The following is a 16,168-nucleotide window of genomic DNA, read 5'->3' on the forward strand; positions in this document are numbered from 1 at the left end:
TCTTGCATGTTGCTCAGGAAAGGCAGCAGTCAGCAGAAATGTGCAACACTGCTCAGATGCACATTACCAGCTTACCAGCTGATCAGCAATGCAAACCAAGTCCTACAGCAGCTGCTGTGCTAGAGTAAGCAATGAGACACGCAGTACTTGGATCTGCCACCTGAAGAGGATGCTCAGGCATCTGGATTTTCACTAACCTGTAACATTAAAGAACAGACTAACAAATTTTAATAGGCCATTTTTTATTGAGTTAAGATCATGTTTCCCCACAGTGCGCAGAATGCACTATGAAAACAAAATACAGAAGATCACTTTAGTAAATACACACTGGTTAAGCAATGCTACCTTTTTTTGGCAAAGTGCTGTATTTTGTCTGTTTTCAGCTTGTGTTAAACTATTAAAAACAAGAGCCACAGATTCTTCCATATCAAAAGGACTGCTACAAATAGAGAAGTGGCTCTGGAGAGAAGCTGCCATATATGCATAGACTGATGTACAGTATTAATCCCAACTGAAATGTCCCTTTTGAATCTTCAAGTTTGCTGTGTAGAAGGCACAGTTTAAAATGCAAATCTGTCCATTGACCAATACATATGAAAATACAATTTCAGCAAGATTCATGAATATCAATCAGTATGAGACAGTGCAAGGCCTCCACTTTTACAAGAAAAAACACACACTTTAATACAATTCAAAAAACCATATAAAAAGCCACACAGCTCACTATTAAAACAGTAAACCAAAACAAATCTAATTGCCCAATAGCTCCAGGCACAAAACAGGGCTAGACCAACATAAATACGTAAAACAAATTAACAAAAAGCCATTGATGTAGTACTATCTCACACAATAATATGGTTTCCAATATTACAAATTGAGAAGCACAGCTTTGTGCAACAAAATAGTTTATATCCTGAAAGATATAGGTTTTCATCACCAGAAAGTCATCTAGTAATGCAGTATAAAAAGATCAGTATCTCCCAATTCTAGGAGCAGTCTAAAGTTGCATTTACTTGCCTACTGAGAAGAACAGACCAAGGCTCTCATTTTAATGCCTGGGAGCCTTATACTCTCAGCTCCATCTCCCCATTAGGAGTTAAGGGATTACTTACTCCTTCCAACACAGGGAGGTGGAGACTCCATCTTCCTTCATTGCACTTTAAGAAAATTAAAGCTGAAGGAAAGTAGTTACTTTTATATAAAGAAAAGTAATACAGGAAAGCAAAGAATTTTCCTGAGCTAGAAAGTTGGCAGCAAGGATAAGGAAGTCTAAGCTAGACAAAAAGTTGGAGTGATAAAGGTAGATAATCTGAGGCAAGTAAGAATACTTGTGAACAGGTAAGAGACTGGTGAAACTACAGCTATTTGCAGATAAACCAAAGTGTTTGGACCACATGAGAATTGCTGTATGGACAGGGGCACATACTGCTAAAACAGCAGTAACAAAATATTTCTTTTGGAAAATCACAGTGTGACCAATTTTGTTTTCTTTCAGTGTCCATATGAATTCAATTTGTCAAAAAAAATCCCAAAAAACAACAAAACCCCAAAAACTAGTGTATCCAGGAAAGCACCTCTTGCTTTTGTACATTTAATTATTTTCAACATCCCTTTGTGACAATCCTAACTGCAGTGAAGCAGCACATCTGCAGTGAAACATAGGTTACAAATGCTGTTCCCTGTATGCTAAGTAGGTTCCATAACAATTCCAGCTGCAGAGCACACAACAGTACCACTACATCAAGGTCAATGTGAATTGCTGGGGTTTTGCTTCAGTGAAATTGAAGCATCTGGCTGAATTTAAATACTTCATAGGTCTGGAACAATTCACATTATTGACCTTGTCTTATTTCAAAGACTCCTCACATGACTCCTTGTACCAACTTCTGTGTAAGGACTACTGGAAGACACAGCTGAGTGTAATGTTAACACTGTAATGCCCTAGGCACTAAACACAAGGGAAAACAGCAAGTGACATTAAGCACTGGCAGAAAGGAAGATAAACTTACTTTTGGTTTCTCCCCTTCTTTCACTGAAGATTTCTGCTTCCTTAATTTCATTTCCATTTAATCCACTTCCCAGATTGATCTATCAGGGTTCAGCATACCACTGGCTGCTGTGTAACACAGCTTTTGTTAACAGGTGAACTTTACCTGTAGTTGTAATTGGCAGCGCCTGCCAACTGGCAAAACATCTTGCTCAGTGTTCTGAAGAAAACTACTTGATAGTTTTGAATGGCTTTTCTTTCCCGTTGGCCCATGGAATTGCTATTAAGTCCTTCTGCCTCCAGTGGGCTAGGAGAACAACCATGGCTGATTGATCATTTATACACTGTTATCACTGTGTTTAGCTCAGAATCCACTTCTCCCTGCCTCACACTGCCCTTTATTCCAGTCCCCATTAACTTGGATTTCATTTTCATAGAGAAAAAGAGAGAAAATTAGGACAACTCTGAATAAAAGCTTCCTTCTAGCTACTTCTGAGCTACTCTCAATCTGTGAATATGAGACAATCTAATAGCAATTTGTAGCTCAGAAATAGCTGTCCATCAGCCTGACTTCTTTGAAGAGCAGTCTGTTACTGATAGGATTAAAAGAATGGTCAATCCACCACCATTCTCCATTAACTAGACTAGAGACTAAATGAGATAGGGTAGGGGAAATACATGCTTCAGAGACAGAAATAGAGAAACTCAAACTTTACCTAGTAAAACCCAGTTCAGTTCTCTGTGTTGTGCATCTGCACCTTACCCAAGGGTTCACTTTTCTTCCCACTCCACTGTGAGGTACTACATCTGTAACAGAGGTGCCATATCGTACTGCAACAATATGGGTGGGACATTTAACCCTCTTTCAATATCCACATCAAGTACCCAGCACACCTACACAGACCCCACTAACACAAGTAAGTTCTGGGAATTTAGATGAGATGTCCTTCTTGAAACAGCTCAGAGCAGCTATGTAATATCCACTGGCAGCTATAGAATTTCCTTGTCAGAAAGTAATCATATATGCTGAATACAGACAGATACACAAGCTGTCAAGTACTGGTCATTAAAGCACATGGCTAACCTCAAATTTTCTAACTTTGTTTTGATTAATGCAAAATGTAACTGATTTCCATCTCAGTTAAATTTCTTTAAAATACCAACTAAGAACCCATCTACACATCAAAGTTTATAGAACAGCACACAAACTATCATACTGATAGGCTTCCAAGACATTGATATTTAACATCAACATTTAGGACTTGATGCAAGATGTTTGGAGATTTATGTGTCTTTTGAAAATAACGCAACACTAGTTACGATTGTGTTTGAGGGATTAACAATCAGCTTCAGATTGACCACACTTACCTACACATGAAAACAAAAGCAATCTAAGAAACAATTTGACCATAGATTAAAACCACAAGAACCATCAGTAATTGAACTGACGCTGGCAAGGCTGGTGAACAAACAGTCCATTGTGCTTGATTTGCCGAGAGTGGCAATCCCTGGTAAGGTTTTGGCGACGGAGACTGTTTCTGCTGAGATAGTGTCTTTCATGATGCTCTTTTATCCAGTGGGTAGGACGAAAGCTCTTGTTTTTTTCCAGAAAAGTTGAACTAGTAGCAAGAGCCGTGACATAGCAGTGAACACGCTGTCCTGTTTCATTTTGGGCCTCCTGTCTGGAAATGCAGGCAGGTATCATCAGTCACCACTGAGGTGCATTGGAAAGACAAGCAAAACAAAGGGTAGAACACGGACATCAGCATCCAGCATTTCAAAAGGGTACCCTTATTCTATTGGACAGAGATTTGGGCTGAAGTAAGGTCAAGCCACTTACCACACTGGTAAGTAACATGTAGTGCTGCTAAATCACTTTATGTGTGAGGGCCCCAGAACAGCCTTAGGACTTTCAGCATCTTACTCTATCGTGCTCTTTCTTCCCCACACCATCTCTCTAAGCCCAAGATGCAATACAGATCAGAAATATAAGGCAACGTGTGTCACACTGCTCCAGCTTTAGAAGACTTGGGAGTTATTTGCTAGGCAAAGTTTGGTTTAAAATCATCTTGAACATAGGTGGTTCAGCCCGAAAAACAGAAGCACACTAACAAAAGTGCATTTCAATTGCCAGCACACAAGTAAATCCAAACAAACAATGTTCATGCAGAAGAATGGAAAGGTAGACCAGCTGTGGCACACATGAAAAATAACTTAGAAGGATTATTCCTCAACCAGCCCCCTAAATTTCATGAGCAGTGAGTCAGCAGTTTTGGCAAACCCTTGCTTCACCATGCACTAGTGAAAAACAAACCAGCAGCCTATGCAAGCAGCGACTGACATATTGAAAAAGGACTTCCCTACTTGACAGAACAATCACTGGCATTTCCTGAAACTTCCAAAGTAAAGTTAAAAATAGCCTAGCCATTTTAAAAGCAAAGCAAAACCCTAATCTGAGTGCTAGAGCTGGTGTGAGACCAGTGGCAGCAGAGTTTCTTGCCTTCTCTCTCCCTACTCAAGGCCCAATAACCAGCTGTCAACTGGCCAGTGGTGCCCAGAAAAGATGTCTGCAAGACCAGGAACTTGCCCAGGCATGAGCAAGAGGTCTCTTGGGAAGTCTGTCTTTCAACATTAGCATGACTTTATCATGAAGTCTCTTCTGGAAGAGCTTCACTTGCAATTATTGTATGATGTCTCTGCAGACGAGTCAGGTCTGCCATGGGCACGGTACACCCTTTGTAGCCTGACTCTGGGAGGCTGCAGGTGCCTGACACAAAGTTAGCTCTTCTGCCTCCTCCCACTCCATGCTGGAGGGAAATACTCCTTGTTATCAAGGGAATACTCCCTCCTTTCTTCTTTTTTTCTTATTTTAAATATCCTAATCTTGCTTCTGGATCCTTGGGTAGTTTGATATGACTGACTGAAGACTAGAGACTGCAGAACAGTCATTTGTGACATGCTGGTCTTTCCCTGTTTATTCACTGGATATTGTCCTAAACCTAGCACTTGAAATACCAAGCAAAAAGTAAGTGAGTAACAAGCACAAATCAATTCACAGTGCCTTGTAAATACATTCTTTGCAGATTACACCAGTTTAATTTACATGAGGGTACCTGCTAATATGGGACTACTATTTTTCTTGTGGAGTGATCCCCTAGTGCATCCAACAGTGCTGGAGGTGGAATTGCAAGTGAAGCCTCTCTAGGGAAAGGCTATTACAGAGCCAGGAAGCCACACCACAGTTATTGCAACCTGTATTTCCTAAGTATACCCTTAGGTAGCAAAGGGCAGCAACTGTTAATACAAACTGTTGTGGTTTTGTTATGGAAAAATATGACTAATCTGACAAATAGGGAAGTTTATACAACATCCTTTCCCTTTGAAAGGAATTTAAAATGAAAAAAAGATTTCCTCCACAAAAGGAGAAAAACTGGTTTAAACTTGCTGGCTGAAAATAGTTTAGCTTTTCCCCCCTCTTATCAAATACCCTTCCAGCAATGGTTTGCAAACCAACGCTCTTCTATTTGGCACTAAAGTGACACTGGGACAGCAGAGGTGGTTGAGCTAGCTAAATGGCCACATACTCTTCCAAAATGCAGCCTTTCAGTACCTTAGGTGCATTTGGTGGGCTGGCACTAGTGAGCTCCATGCACTGAGAGAACAGGGTTGATGAGACTCCATCATATTGTCAAAATGGAACTTTACAGGAGCTGTGTCTTAAGCCAGACCATCACTCCATAGACTTGCTGCTGCACTTCCAGTGTCTGTTTTGCTAGAAAGCAGAAGTGTCCTGCTCACTGTGATACACAACCACAGCTCACAAGAAACATTAAAGGCTTCAGACCCTCAGCCCAATTATTTCAGTAATTTTTCTGCACTTAGCATTTTGGTTTGTTAAAGCAGATGTAGTTAGGCTTGATCAAGTAATCATTTGGCACAAAGGTTAGTCCTAAAACCAGTATTGCTTTGGCAGACAAGGCTCTAGAGGAAGCAGTGTTGCTAGCAGCCTGATGAAACAAAAAGCACTGTTCCAAAACAGCAGTACTTACTGTGCCAGTGTGCCTTAAGCAGCTTTTCTTGGCCCTACAATATTAAATGGCCAACCATTAAACCACTAGAGACTTCATAACAGCTTTTGAAACTTACTCCAATATCAGTGTAACCAGTGTTCCCAAATTCTGCACTTTACCTCAGCTTTACACTTAAGTCTCACCCCAGCTGCCACACAAAATACTCTGTACAAGAGCCTAGATCCTCTAACAAAGCAACAGCACAGAGTTCAGTGTGAAGAAACTTAATTACACACCAGATGAAGAGCACACCTCTAGCTTCCCCAGCCACTGAAGCAGCTTAACTGTACTGTACAACAGAAAACAGGATTCTTCTCTGGCTGAATTTACATCAGGATCCCCAGTTCAAGTGACTGAAAAGTCAGTCTCCAACTTTTGAGTGTTAGTAACACTCAAAAGTTGGTATTTTAGATAAAGTGGTTTACTGTCTTTTGCTAGGGCATGTTTTACAGCCTACAGCACTCTCATGGATTCCTTCAGACCCTCATTTTAAAGGTGTTGTCTGCTCATAGTTTCCCTCAATTTAACTTAAGCTAGACCCTGATACTTAACATCATAAACTGTCCTCCCCAAATAATTATACAGATCCCATGCCAATATCAATACTATTAGCACTATACTTCAACATAATAATGAGCAGCATGTCATCACAAAGTCACTTGTTTGTTTGAACTAAAATATGGCAAGGGGCTGATCAGACAAGTCAATAGGCACCTACCTACAGCAACTCAATTGCTATACTAATTTCTTCCTGTACATCAAAGCTTACTATACTGTGATCTTTTTATTTAGTGTTATTGTTTCTAAACTTAGAAGAACTAGATGGTATGAAAAGTCAGTCTTTGTTACTAATTGGGATCCACAAAACACCCAATTATTTCAAAACCAATGAACACACGAGGTCATAATGGCAAAGAAATAACTCATTTGCATACAGCCATGTATACCATACTGGTATAGCTGCATACACCAACACCAAAGAATAGCAGTGCATGGCAAACGTGCCTCTACAACAAAACCACATGGACAGATTTTTAGGAGCAAAAAGCACTTACTTTGCTAAAAGCAGAAGTTTGCAGCACAGCTTTTCACATTGAGGGGACTAAGTTTTGTGGAATCTTTCATTTACTTTTGCTCCACAAGCCCCTTGTGGGTAAATTTAATGCGGTCCTTATCTATCACTAGGTTGGGAATGAAAAAAAAAAACCAAAGTAGTCTCCCACCTAAACCCCAAGCCACTTCCTGTCAGGATTATTAAAGCTCTGTGCTTCAACTCACAAGGTGACTGAAAGAATACTGACTAGCAGTTATGAAAAACTCACATAGCTGTGAAGGGGGCAAAGTGCTTTCACATCTATGTTCCTGGCTATACAGTTAACTGCCACCAGTTTACACAGGACTGGAACATACTCTGCAAGGGAGTAATAAGGCTCCATGAATATTCACTGCAGTGCCAAAATGCATACCCAGCTGTTTGCCCATGTGGCCATCTTGTGTAACATTTTTCTGAGCAGGCAGGCATCTGACCACTCTACACACTTTGTGTGGTATTCATGCTTTATTCACCTCCCCTGAAATAGGCTGGAAAATTCAGTATTAAGTGTCTCAGCTGATCAAGGAGAAACCAGATATTTTCAGCACCAGAGCTCCTTGACAAGAGAATTCAGACATACCTGGGGCTACCTGGGCTGTGAAACTCCTCATCCCCACATCCAGTCTCACTGAGGCCGTGACAGGTATTGTGGACAGCATACACAGACATGCTGGGATGCTCTATTAACAGGTTCTCCATCGGACTGGTCTCCACTTTGATAGTGGTTAATCCACCTGCAGTAAAACACGGGGGAGGGGTAATAAACCAGCTCTCCTCCATAGGACATGACTCAAACTGGATGAAGCAAGACTCGCTGGCCTCCGGCAAGTGTTCCAAGGGAGAAGACAAACAAGAGAAGACGGGCGAGCTGTCCGCGGCCGATGCTTCAACAAGGTCTGCTTCCTCCACGGAGCAATTAGTGCAAGTGTCTGCTGCAGGGGCCCATTCGTCAGTGGAGAGGAACCATGCACGTTGGTGATCACAGAAGGTCGAAAACAACAGAGTTGCACACAGCCAGAAATGGGATATGAGAAAAAAAATTTAAAAAAAAAAAGAAAAAGGAAGCTCAGTTAGCACATACACAAGTCTTTACTTTTTAAAAGCAGGGGAGGGGAAAAGGGAGCTCCCAGACAAGCCATGTCAGACATGTGAAACAACTGTTATCAGTAAAGCTATATAATTGCGAAATAAGTCAAATATATCTTATTTGTACAAGTGGTTCTGCTGAAGCCTGTGTCAGGCTTCTAAACCTGACATCATTTTTCTCACCAATTTACACAACATGTAACATTTGTTTGGAAAACACCCTACACTTTAATCCCACATTGGTTTTGCTGAGATAAAGTTTCCCCAAGCTACTGGTTTGTTCACATGGAAGTAAGACAAACAAGAGCCAGAGCAAGACAAAGGCAGAACTTATGTCTGACAGACATCTTACCTATAAAGTCAACCAGAATCCACTCGTCATCTTCTTTCTCACTGAACTCTGGCTCTTGGCTGGACAAGCTATCAATCTCTCCCATGAGCATGTTATTTAACCTCTGGAACATTACTAAGGCAGGAACAAGACTTTGGCTGGTAGGTCTTTATATCCAAGGTTCAAGGCACAGCTCACACTACTAGCAGAGTGGCACAGACTTGAGATTAAAGTGCATAGATGCTTTATCAGCTTAGGTACAGGACATGCAAAAGCATGACTTGTAAACAGTTTACGTGAGACCTGTAAAAAATGATGACAAGCATCTTAATAACAAAACCACAGGTAACATTCCTAGGGAAACAAACTAGAAGCCCCTTGTTAGTGCAGTCTGAGGTACCAGTGAACATTTTTCCCTGGAGAGGCAGCTTCAGTGGCATTTGGCACCCCCTCCCAGCTAGATACATACAAAAAAATCCAATCCTAGGTCTCTCCTGGGAGCTGATTGCCTCTGTCTTAGACCTTCTCCCCCCCAAAAAAGGTCTGTTTAGGTGTCAGTCCCACCTTCTCCCAAGGGAGGAGGTGTACAGGACTCTTGTGTCCATATTCCCCCAGCTCCCTCCCTGTCTGAGGGACACCAAGGGCAAGGGCATGTCTCCTGCCCATGTCCCCTGCTGACAGAGGAGCCCCAGGAGGGCTCCCGGGAAGCCCAAAGCAGTGTTTCTCCTCTGTTCCACCCTGACTGCAGGTTAACACAGTAGCAAGGCACATCCTGTCTTCAGGTTCAAAGTACACCATAGTTACCAGTGAGGTCATTTTCACAGCAACCACCCAACTAGCCATATATCCTAAGTCTAAGGAACATGGAAAAGTATTGGATATGTTTAACTAAACCCAGTGCTTATTTCTCAATTCACTCCCTTAAATCTACATGTGATTGGTCACTGTAAGCCTGACCTCTGAATCTGGCAGTTAAGATGAAAAATACCATTAGTACCAAGTAGCTGACTGTTTAAACACCCCAGAACAGCCTTTGATATTTATGTATGAGCCAATAAATAGAAGCCATTAAAGCAGGTGAAAAAGCAAAACCTATGGGGAAAGCATTCACCAACGTAATTACAAGTTATTTTTGTCCACAAAATAAAATATAATAACAAAATAAAATATTTGAATCATCACAGCAAGTCAGAATTATTACACATTAAATACCTGTTTGATAATTAAATAGTATAGAATACATCCACGTAAGACTGTATGAGTGCCTACATTCAGAAAGGGAGCAAGACACATGACAGTAGATAAACCCAGATATTAAAAGATACAACCCATAAAGAATATTATTTATACACAGGCCAGTATATCTTGCTTCACCCTAAAACTCTCAGGCCACACTAAAGAGTCATTTGGGCCTCCTGTGTCATCTTATCCCAGGAAACCAGACCCCATCACCCACTTGTTCAAGGTAAGGACAAACACCTGCTCCATGCAGCACTGCTCCTGTACACATTTATGCAGCCTCCTCCTTATTCAGACAGCACAGAAGGATAGGAGCAGAATTAAAAGTAGTCTTCAGGAGCAATATGAAAACGTACAGTGAAACTCAAGAAGTTATGCTCAAGAGAAATGACTGACTGCAGGAAAACACAAGACTAGAAACAACAGGCTCAGCTACAATAGTGATACAGGTCTATTTTTAAGGACCACACTTGAAAATGAAACATCAGGTCTCTCCTAAAGAGAGCTACAATAATTATCAGAAGTCTAAAGAAACTCAACAAAATTTTAAAAATTGAAAAGCTTAATAGAGGGAAGGAAAAAAATTACAGCAGTGGTCAGTTATGTGAAGAAAGAGACAAACATTTATTGCCTTCTTTTATACCCAGAGCAAGCAGAAGTGGCTTTAAACTGCAGCAAAGTTCAACTTTCAGTGGTTACCAGCAGGAAACACTTTTAACCATTAAGGTTGCTAAGCCCTGGACGGGTTACCTAAGGAAATGCCAAATGCCTACAGTGCCTGAGCACCTTCTTGAGAAGGTTTGGGAGCTTCAGTTATAGGCAGAGCTTACTACGGATAAGGAAATGAACTCTAAGTGAAAGCTTGAAGTCTGTAGTTTTCCAGTCACCTTCCACATCCTTCCCTAACTCTCTCCTGGCACCAAGCCTATGAAAAAATGAGTTTGTTTTTTCTTTAGGCTAACTAGTAAGCCATTGTGTGGCTGCTGATCAGCACTGGCTTTCCCTGTACTCCCACACACGTGTGGTGCCTCTTTCCTAGACCAAGCCTGGAGCTACCTTCAGGCAGAGGCTGTTTGTTCTGCACAGAGTGGAGCAAGAGGAGAGCTCACACTCCTCTAGTAAGGCTCCCGAGGCATCACAGCAACATAAAATAATTACCCTCTAACAAGTAAGAGAGAGATCACTGCTCCTGAGAATGTGAGCTAAACAAACCTCAGCTTTTTACCCACAAATGACTTTCTACAGATCAAAAGCAGTTTGTCCCATTTTTCCCTTCCCCCACCCCAAGGAGGATCCAAAAAAACATCTGAATCATTTTGTCCTGGTTTCATCTCCAGCTGGGCTTAAAACCACGGCACATTTAGAAAGTGGTTGATGCTTTGACATCCTTTTGGACCAGTGCCTTTAAAAAGGCTTGTGTGCTATTGTGCAAGGCAGACAGCAGAAGAGAAGTCAGGCTGTTTGTTATCAAGGGCCATCGTCCGGGGAGGAAAACAGGACAGAGACCGAGAGAGGCTTTCGAGTTCTCAGTCAGGAACTGTCAGCTGCAGGAAAACACAAGCCTGGGAACAACTGACTCAGCTACAGCAATGATTAAGAGGCTGTTACAGATAACGCACCGAATGAATGTCAACAATACAGTATCGCTGCAATAAAAAAAGCATTCTTTCCTTTTTCGTATTTTTTTTGTTTTGCTTCTAGCCTAGCAAAGGAGATGAGGTATGTGCTAGGCAAGAAGAAAACACAAGAGAAGCGAACCTCCCGGCCGAGGGCCGAGCGGCGGCTCCCCCGCGGCCGCCGCCAGGAGGCTCCACACGGCCGCGGCCCGAGCGGCACGGGCACGGCGCGGAGCTGCGCACCGCCCCGGCTCCGCTCCCCAGCCCGGCCGGCCGAGACCACCGGCTGCCCGCAGCCGGGAGAACGCCAAAAGCCCCCGGCCTCGGCGCCCTCCCGGCGGAGAGAAGCCGGGATGGGCACGCGGGAAAACGGGGGCGCCGCCGCTCTCCACCGCTCAGACCGCGGGGGACCACCCCACCCCGGACACGGGCGGCGCGCCCGGTGCCCGCAGCTCCCCGCACAGCGAACTCACCCGGACCGCGGCCGCCCAGCCCGCGCCCCGCCGCCTCCGCGGAGCCCTTTGTTGTCAGGGCCCGGCGCAGCTGACGGACCGGCCGCCGGCCACGCCCCCCCGCCCCTCCGCCAATGGGCGCCGCCGCCGCCTGTCGCTAACGCACGTGACGGGCGGGCGGGGAGCGGAGGGGGCGGGGCGGAGCCGCCGGGCCCCGCCCCTCGGCCCGCCCCGTGGGTTGTGGCGGATGAGGGCTGGCCGTGAGGGCGGGCCATGGGAGCGGGCCATGGGAGCGGGCTGTGACAGGGACACCGCCAGAGCAGACTGCCCGCAGCCCGTCCAACCTGGCCTCGAGCGCCTCCAGGCATGGGGCAGCCACAGCTGCTCTGGGAAACCTGTTCCAGTGCCTCACCGCCCTCACCGTGGAAAACTTTATGGTCTCCTTGGAGCCTTCTCACGGCTAAACAATCCCAACTCTCTCAGTATTCCTTCGCAGGAGAGGCGATCCATCCCTCCAGTCAGCTTGGTGTCACTCCCCTGAACTTGCTCCAACAGGTCACAGAAGCACAGAACATTTGAGGCTGGAAGGGAGCACAGAGGGTCATCAGCTCCCTGAGCACAGGGCACAGCATTGGGTCCGGATGCTGCTTGAATATCTCCAGTGAGGGAGACTCCGCCACCTCTCTGGGCAACCTGTTCCCATGCTCAGTCACCCACAGAGTAAAGAAGTTTTTCCTCATGGTCAGGTGGAACTTTTGTACATCAGTTTCTGCCATCCCCTCTTGTCTTGCTTGGCACCACCGTGAAGAGCCTGGTCCATCATCTTGACAGCCTCCCTTCAGACTGATAGATGTTGATGAGGTCCCCTCTTAGGTGCCTCCTCTTGAGGCTGAATAGCCCAACTCTCAGCCTTTCATAATAAGAAAGATGCTCCATTCCCTTTACTAACTTTGTAGCTGTCTGCTAGACCTGCTCCAGGAACTTCATCTCTCTCTTGTACTGAGGTCCATGTCCTTCCTGTGCTGAGGATTAGGTGTAGGACTCCAAGTGGGGGAGCACAGTACAGGAGAAGAATCACATCTCTCTCTCTCTCAACATTTATTAGGTTGAAACACCTTAGTTGTGCTGTAAAGTTACCAAATCACAGATGTAAAGCCCTAGAAAACTCATGCACTAGATCACTTACCCCATTTTTTAGGAAAAAGATAGAAAAGGCAATGAATGTAAATGAAGCACTTTTTGTTTTAGCTGCTCATGTCTCAGAAAGGAATTTCCAGACAGTGAAGTTACAGTCCAGGAGAGCTGGTGTGGTTGTGCTGCACACCTTCAGCCACTTAATATAACTGAGTATGTCACATAATAGTCACTTCAGACTGCACTGACTGCTGGATGGGCACAGTTCTGTGTCCTTCAGAAGATGCTGAAATGAATCACTGATATGTAGGCAAACAGCATTTTATATGCAACATGTCCTACCAATTTAGGACATTTCACAGTTTCACTTGTGCTGTGGAACTTGGTTTATTACAAAATAATAGCATTTTGTAATAAAATACTATGTGTGCAGCATGAGTGTGTTGGTTGCTAGAGTCCAGATAAACTTGATCTTCTAACCTCAATGTTTAATGATATCTTTTTTTGTCTACTTTTTTCCATTCTCTTTTTTCCCCCCTTCATTTTCTTGTAAGGACAAAGCTTCTCTATGTAAAACAAAATAGAGAAAGTAGATTTTGGAACAGTGCTGCAAAGTGCCTTCCTGTGGCTGGGAATAGGCTGTGTGAGTTGACCCAGAGACTCCCTAGCTGTACAATTTGCAATATTTTTGCAAAAGCTTCAATTAGCTAGCACTTGATGATACTTTTCTATGCAGAACTATCAGGTCCTGAATTAAAAGATCAACTTTATTTTTATAACATCAGCACTATCAAGGGACATAAACAAATAGTATATTTGATTAAGCTTTCAGTTTATAAGTTGAGCAAGAAATGAGAATGCTTACAAAGTCTCTTCAATTTTCAATGATAGCGGCTTCAGGATAGAAGGGGGAGGGGAGAAGCAGCACATATCTGCAAATTCAAGATAGGCGAGACAGAAAATTAAACGTACAGAATAAATGCCCCAAAGGACTAATCTGTATTGCAAAATTACATTACATTGTGTTAGAACACGTTAATTAAAGTGATACAAACCACTTAGTGTAGACAAGAACTGTCATGTTTGGCAGCTGGGTTACCTTGGGTCAACAACAACAAAAAATGTCAAAGCCTTAGTCTTTGTTTGTACTGACTGTTATATGAAGCATTAAATGTTAATCAATTAACATAATGTATTTTTCCAGTGTAGGCAAGCCCTAGGAAAGCTTGGGTTGTATTTGAGACACAGACTCCTAATGAAGATAAAAAGTCACTGTTTATATTTTTGAAAGTCCCCTGAGAAGTAATTGCAGGAATAGAAGCTCTCTTCTTCCTGTAGTATTGCTCTCAAATTCTTCCATTTTAATTTCATTTATTTCTTAATTCTCTATTGTAACAAAATGGTGTAAACAATGAACTTGCTTATTCTTTCTCTCAAATATCATTGCTGTTGGCAGAAGAAAGGCTGTTCTGAAAGCTACTCTCTTTCTCAGCCTAGCAACCATCACACTTTTGTTCCATATCTGACAAGTACTTGAGCATATGAATGGTTTATAATGAAATAAATTATGTGTGTGGACTCAAATACCTGCTGAGCAAGAGCCCAGGTATTTAATCCTGCACTCACTGAGGTCAACGATAAATTTTCTGGTGATTGCAGTAGTGCAGGTTGTGGCCTTGGATGCTTTATCCAAAGCCTTTCAAATCAATTAGCCTTTCTATTGATTCTAATGGTTGTTAGAGCAGGCCCTCAGCAAAAGAGATGCAGTTGCTTAGGTCTGGGACTTGCTGGACACAAAAATTTACTCAGAAACTGGCCTTCCTTTGAGGAATTTGAAATTTGTATTACAGAAAATATTCTGAAGAGATGTCTGGAGGAAGGGAAGCATTGATATTTGCAATAACATGTGCCCATGCCTGATTTATTGGTATGAGTTAGCAGCAAGCACATTGTACTTTCTGTGTACTCAGTGGCAGCTTAATGGCCCAGCCATTGGTGCTCTGTGTGTCCTGGGAAGAGTAAACGACTGGGCAGCAGTCCCCTGTTATTTGAATTGTATTGATTTTTCAAGATCCTACACATTAATGCAAGGCATGACCTATTGTCTGGGTTCCCACTGCGATGAAATACTACAGCAGCATTTAGCAGGCACAATATGTGTCTAGCCATGGAGTAGAGAGTGACCTTCCTACCACAAGACCTGTGGGTTACAATGAGTGCATTGAGCTTACAACAAAGCACTGCCATGTGTTGTGCCTCTTGGAGAGGCCCTACTCCACAGCCGTGCCTGTTTCCAGGGTATGTGAGAAAGCAGATCTGTCTCTGTATTAGAAATACTGAATAGCAGGAGGGAGAACCACACCAAACAGAGCTTGCACATACTAAAAAAATAATCTCCCTCTAAACTTTGGACAAGATATATCCTCCAGACAAAGATAAATAAGAATTCTTTCCAAACAATGTGTAAAAACCAGCTTGATATCACTCTGAGTGATTTGCATGAACACACTTATTGTTCCCACACAGAAAAAAACCTTGCATATCAGTACAGGAACCTCCACACCAGTCACCTTTGCTGATGTGTGCCATTGTTTTAAGGTCAGTCTAGCACAGCTACCAAACAAGAAGTTTCAGTTTAATGGTAAGTTATAAATCGATGCTCTGAACTTAACCCTGGTTAAGACGAAGTCTAAAACCTTCTGCCCTACAGTTTCCATCTGGCTGTGGCAGAATGTCTTGTGCTGTATGGGAAGAAATTCTGTGTGATACTGCAAGATCACAGCTGTCAGATCGATCCTGGTCTGTCCTACTGAATGTATTATGCAGAAATAGCCTGGGTTTCTAATTAAAAAAATATCTCAAGTTTATGATTAACCACAATGAAATACTGTTCTGTTGGTTTGGATTTTTTATTTGTTTTTCCTATGAAAAAGATACTAGGTACTGTTCAAAAAAGCCCAAACTCTTCTGTCCAAATTTAGGTACAAACACTTCAAACCTGCTGTTTAAAGCATGAACAGTCTAAACAGATCCAACCCCAAAAAAGCACAGTCTGACATTTGTGTGCTTGTACAAATGTCAATCCCATTTTTGAAGTGGACTTCTAGATTTAAACATCAGTCTCAACTAAAACAGGCACTTACTTTACTGCTCTTCTTCC

General features: G+C 42.9%; 1 protein-coding gene across 4 annotated transcripts; it reads right to left on the minus strand.

The window, feature by feature from the left end:
• Positions 1-225: 225 nt before the first annotated feature.
• TP53INP1 (tumor protein p53 inducible nuclear protein 1) lies at positions 226-12,004 on the minus strand. Of its 4 annotated transcripts, none has more exons than XM_039706091.1 (5): positions 11,896-12,004; positions 8,589-8,870; positions 7,731-8,082; positions 6,037-6,070; positions 3,501-3,669 (listed from the first exon to the last, which is right to left on the minus strand). In XM_039706091.1, exons 2-5 carry the CDS (start codon positions 8,698-8,700, stop codon positions 3,652-3,654), a joined length of 516 nt encoding a protein of 171 aa, XP_039562025.1. In that variant the 5' UTR covers positions 8,701-8,870; positions 11,896-12,004; the 3' UTR covers positions 3,501-3,651. The 4 variants fall into 4 exon arrangements, with proteins under 4 accessions (XP_039562022.1, XP_039562024.1, XP_039562025.1 ...); XM_039706092.1 differs by having other exon boundaries at positions 7,731-8,079; positions 11,896-12,003; XM_039706088.1 differs by lacking the exon at positions 6,037-6,070 and having other exon boundaries at positions 226-3,669.
• Positions 12,005-16,168: the final 4,164 nt, after the last annotated feature.

This window comes from Passer montanus, unplaced genomic scaffold (genome assembly GCF_014805655.1).
Source record: "Passer montanus isolate IOZ18808 unplaced genomic scaffold, ASM1480565v1 scaffold19, whole genome shotgun sequence".
Lineage (NCBI taxonomy): Eukaryota > Metazoa > Chordata > Aves > Passeriformes > Passeridae > Passer > Passer montanus.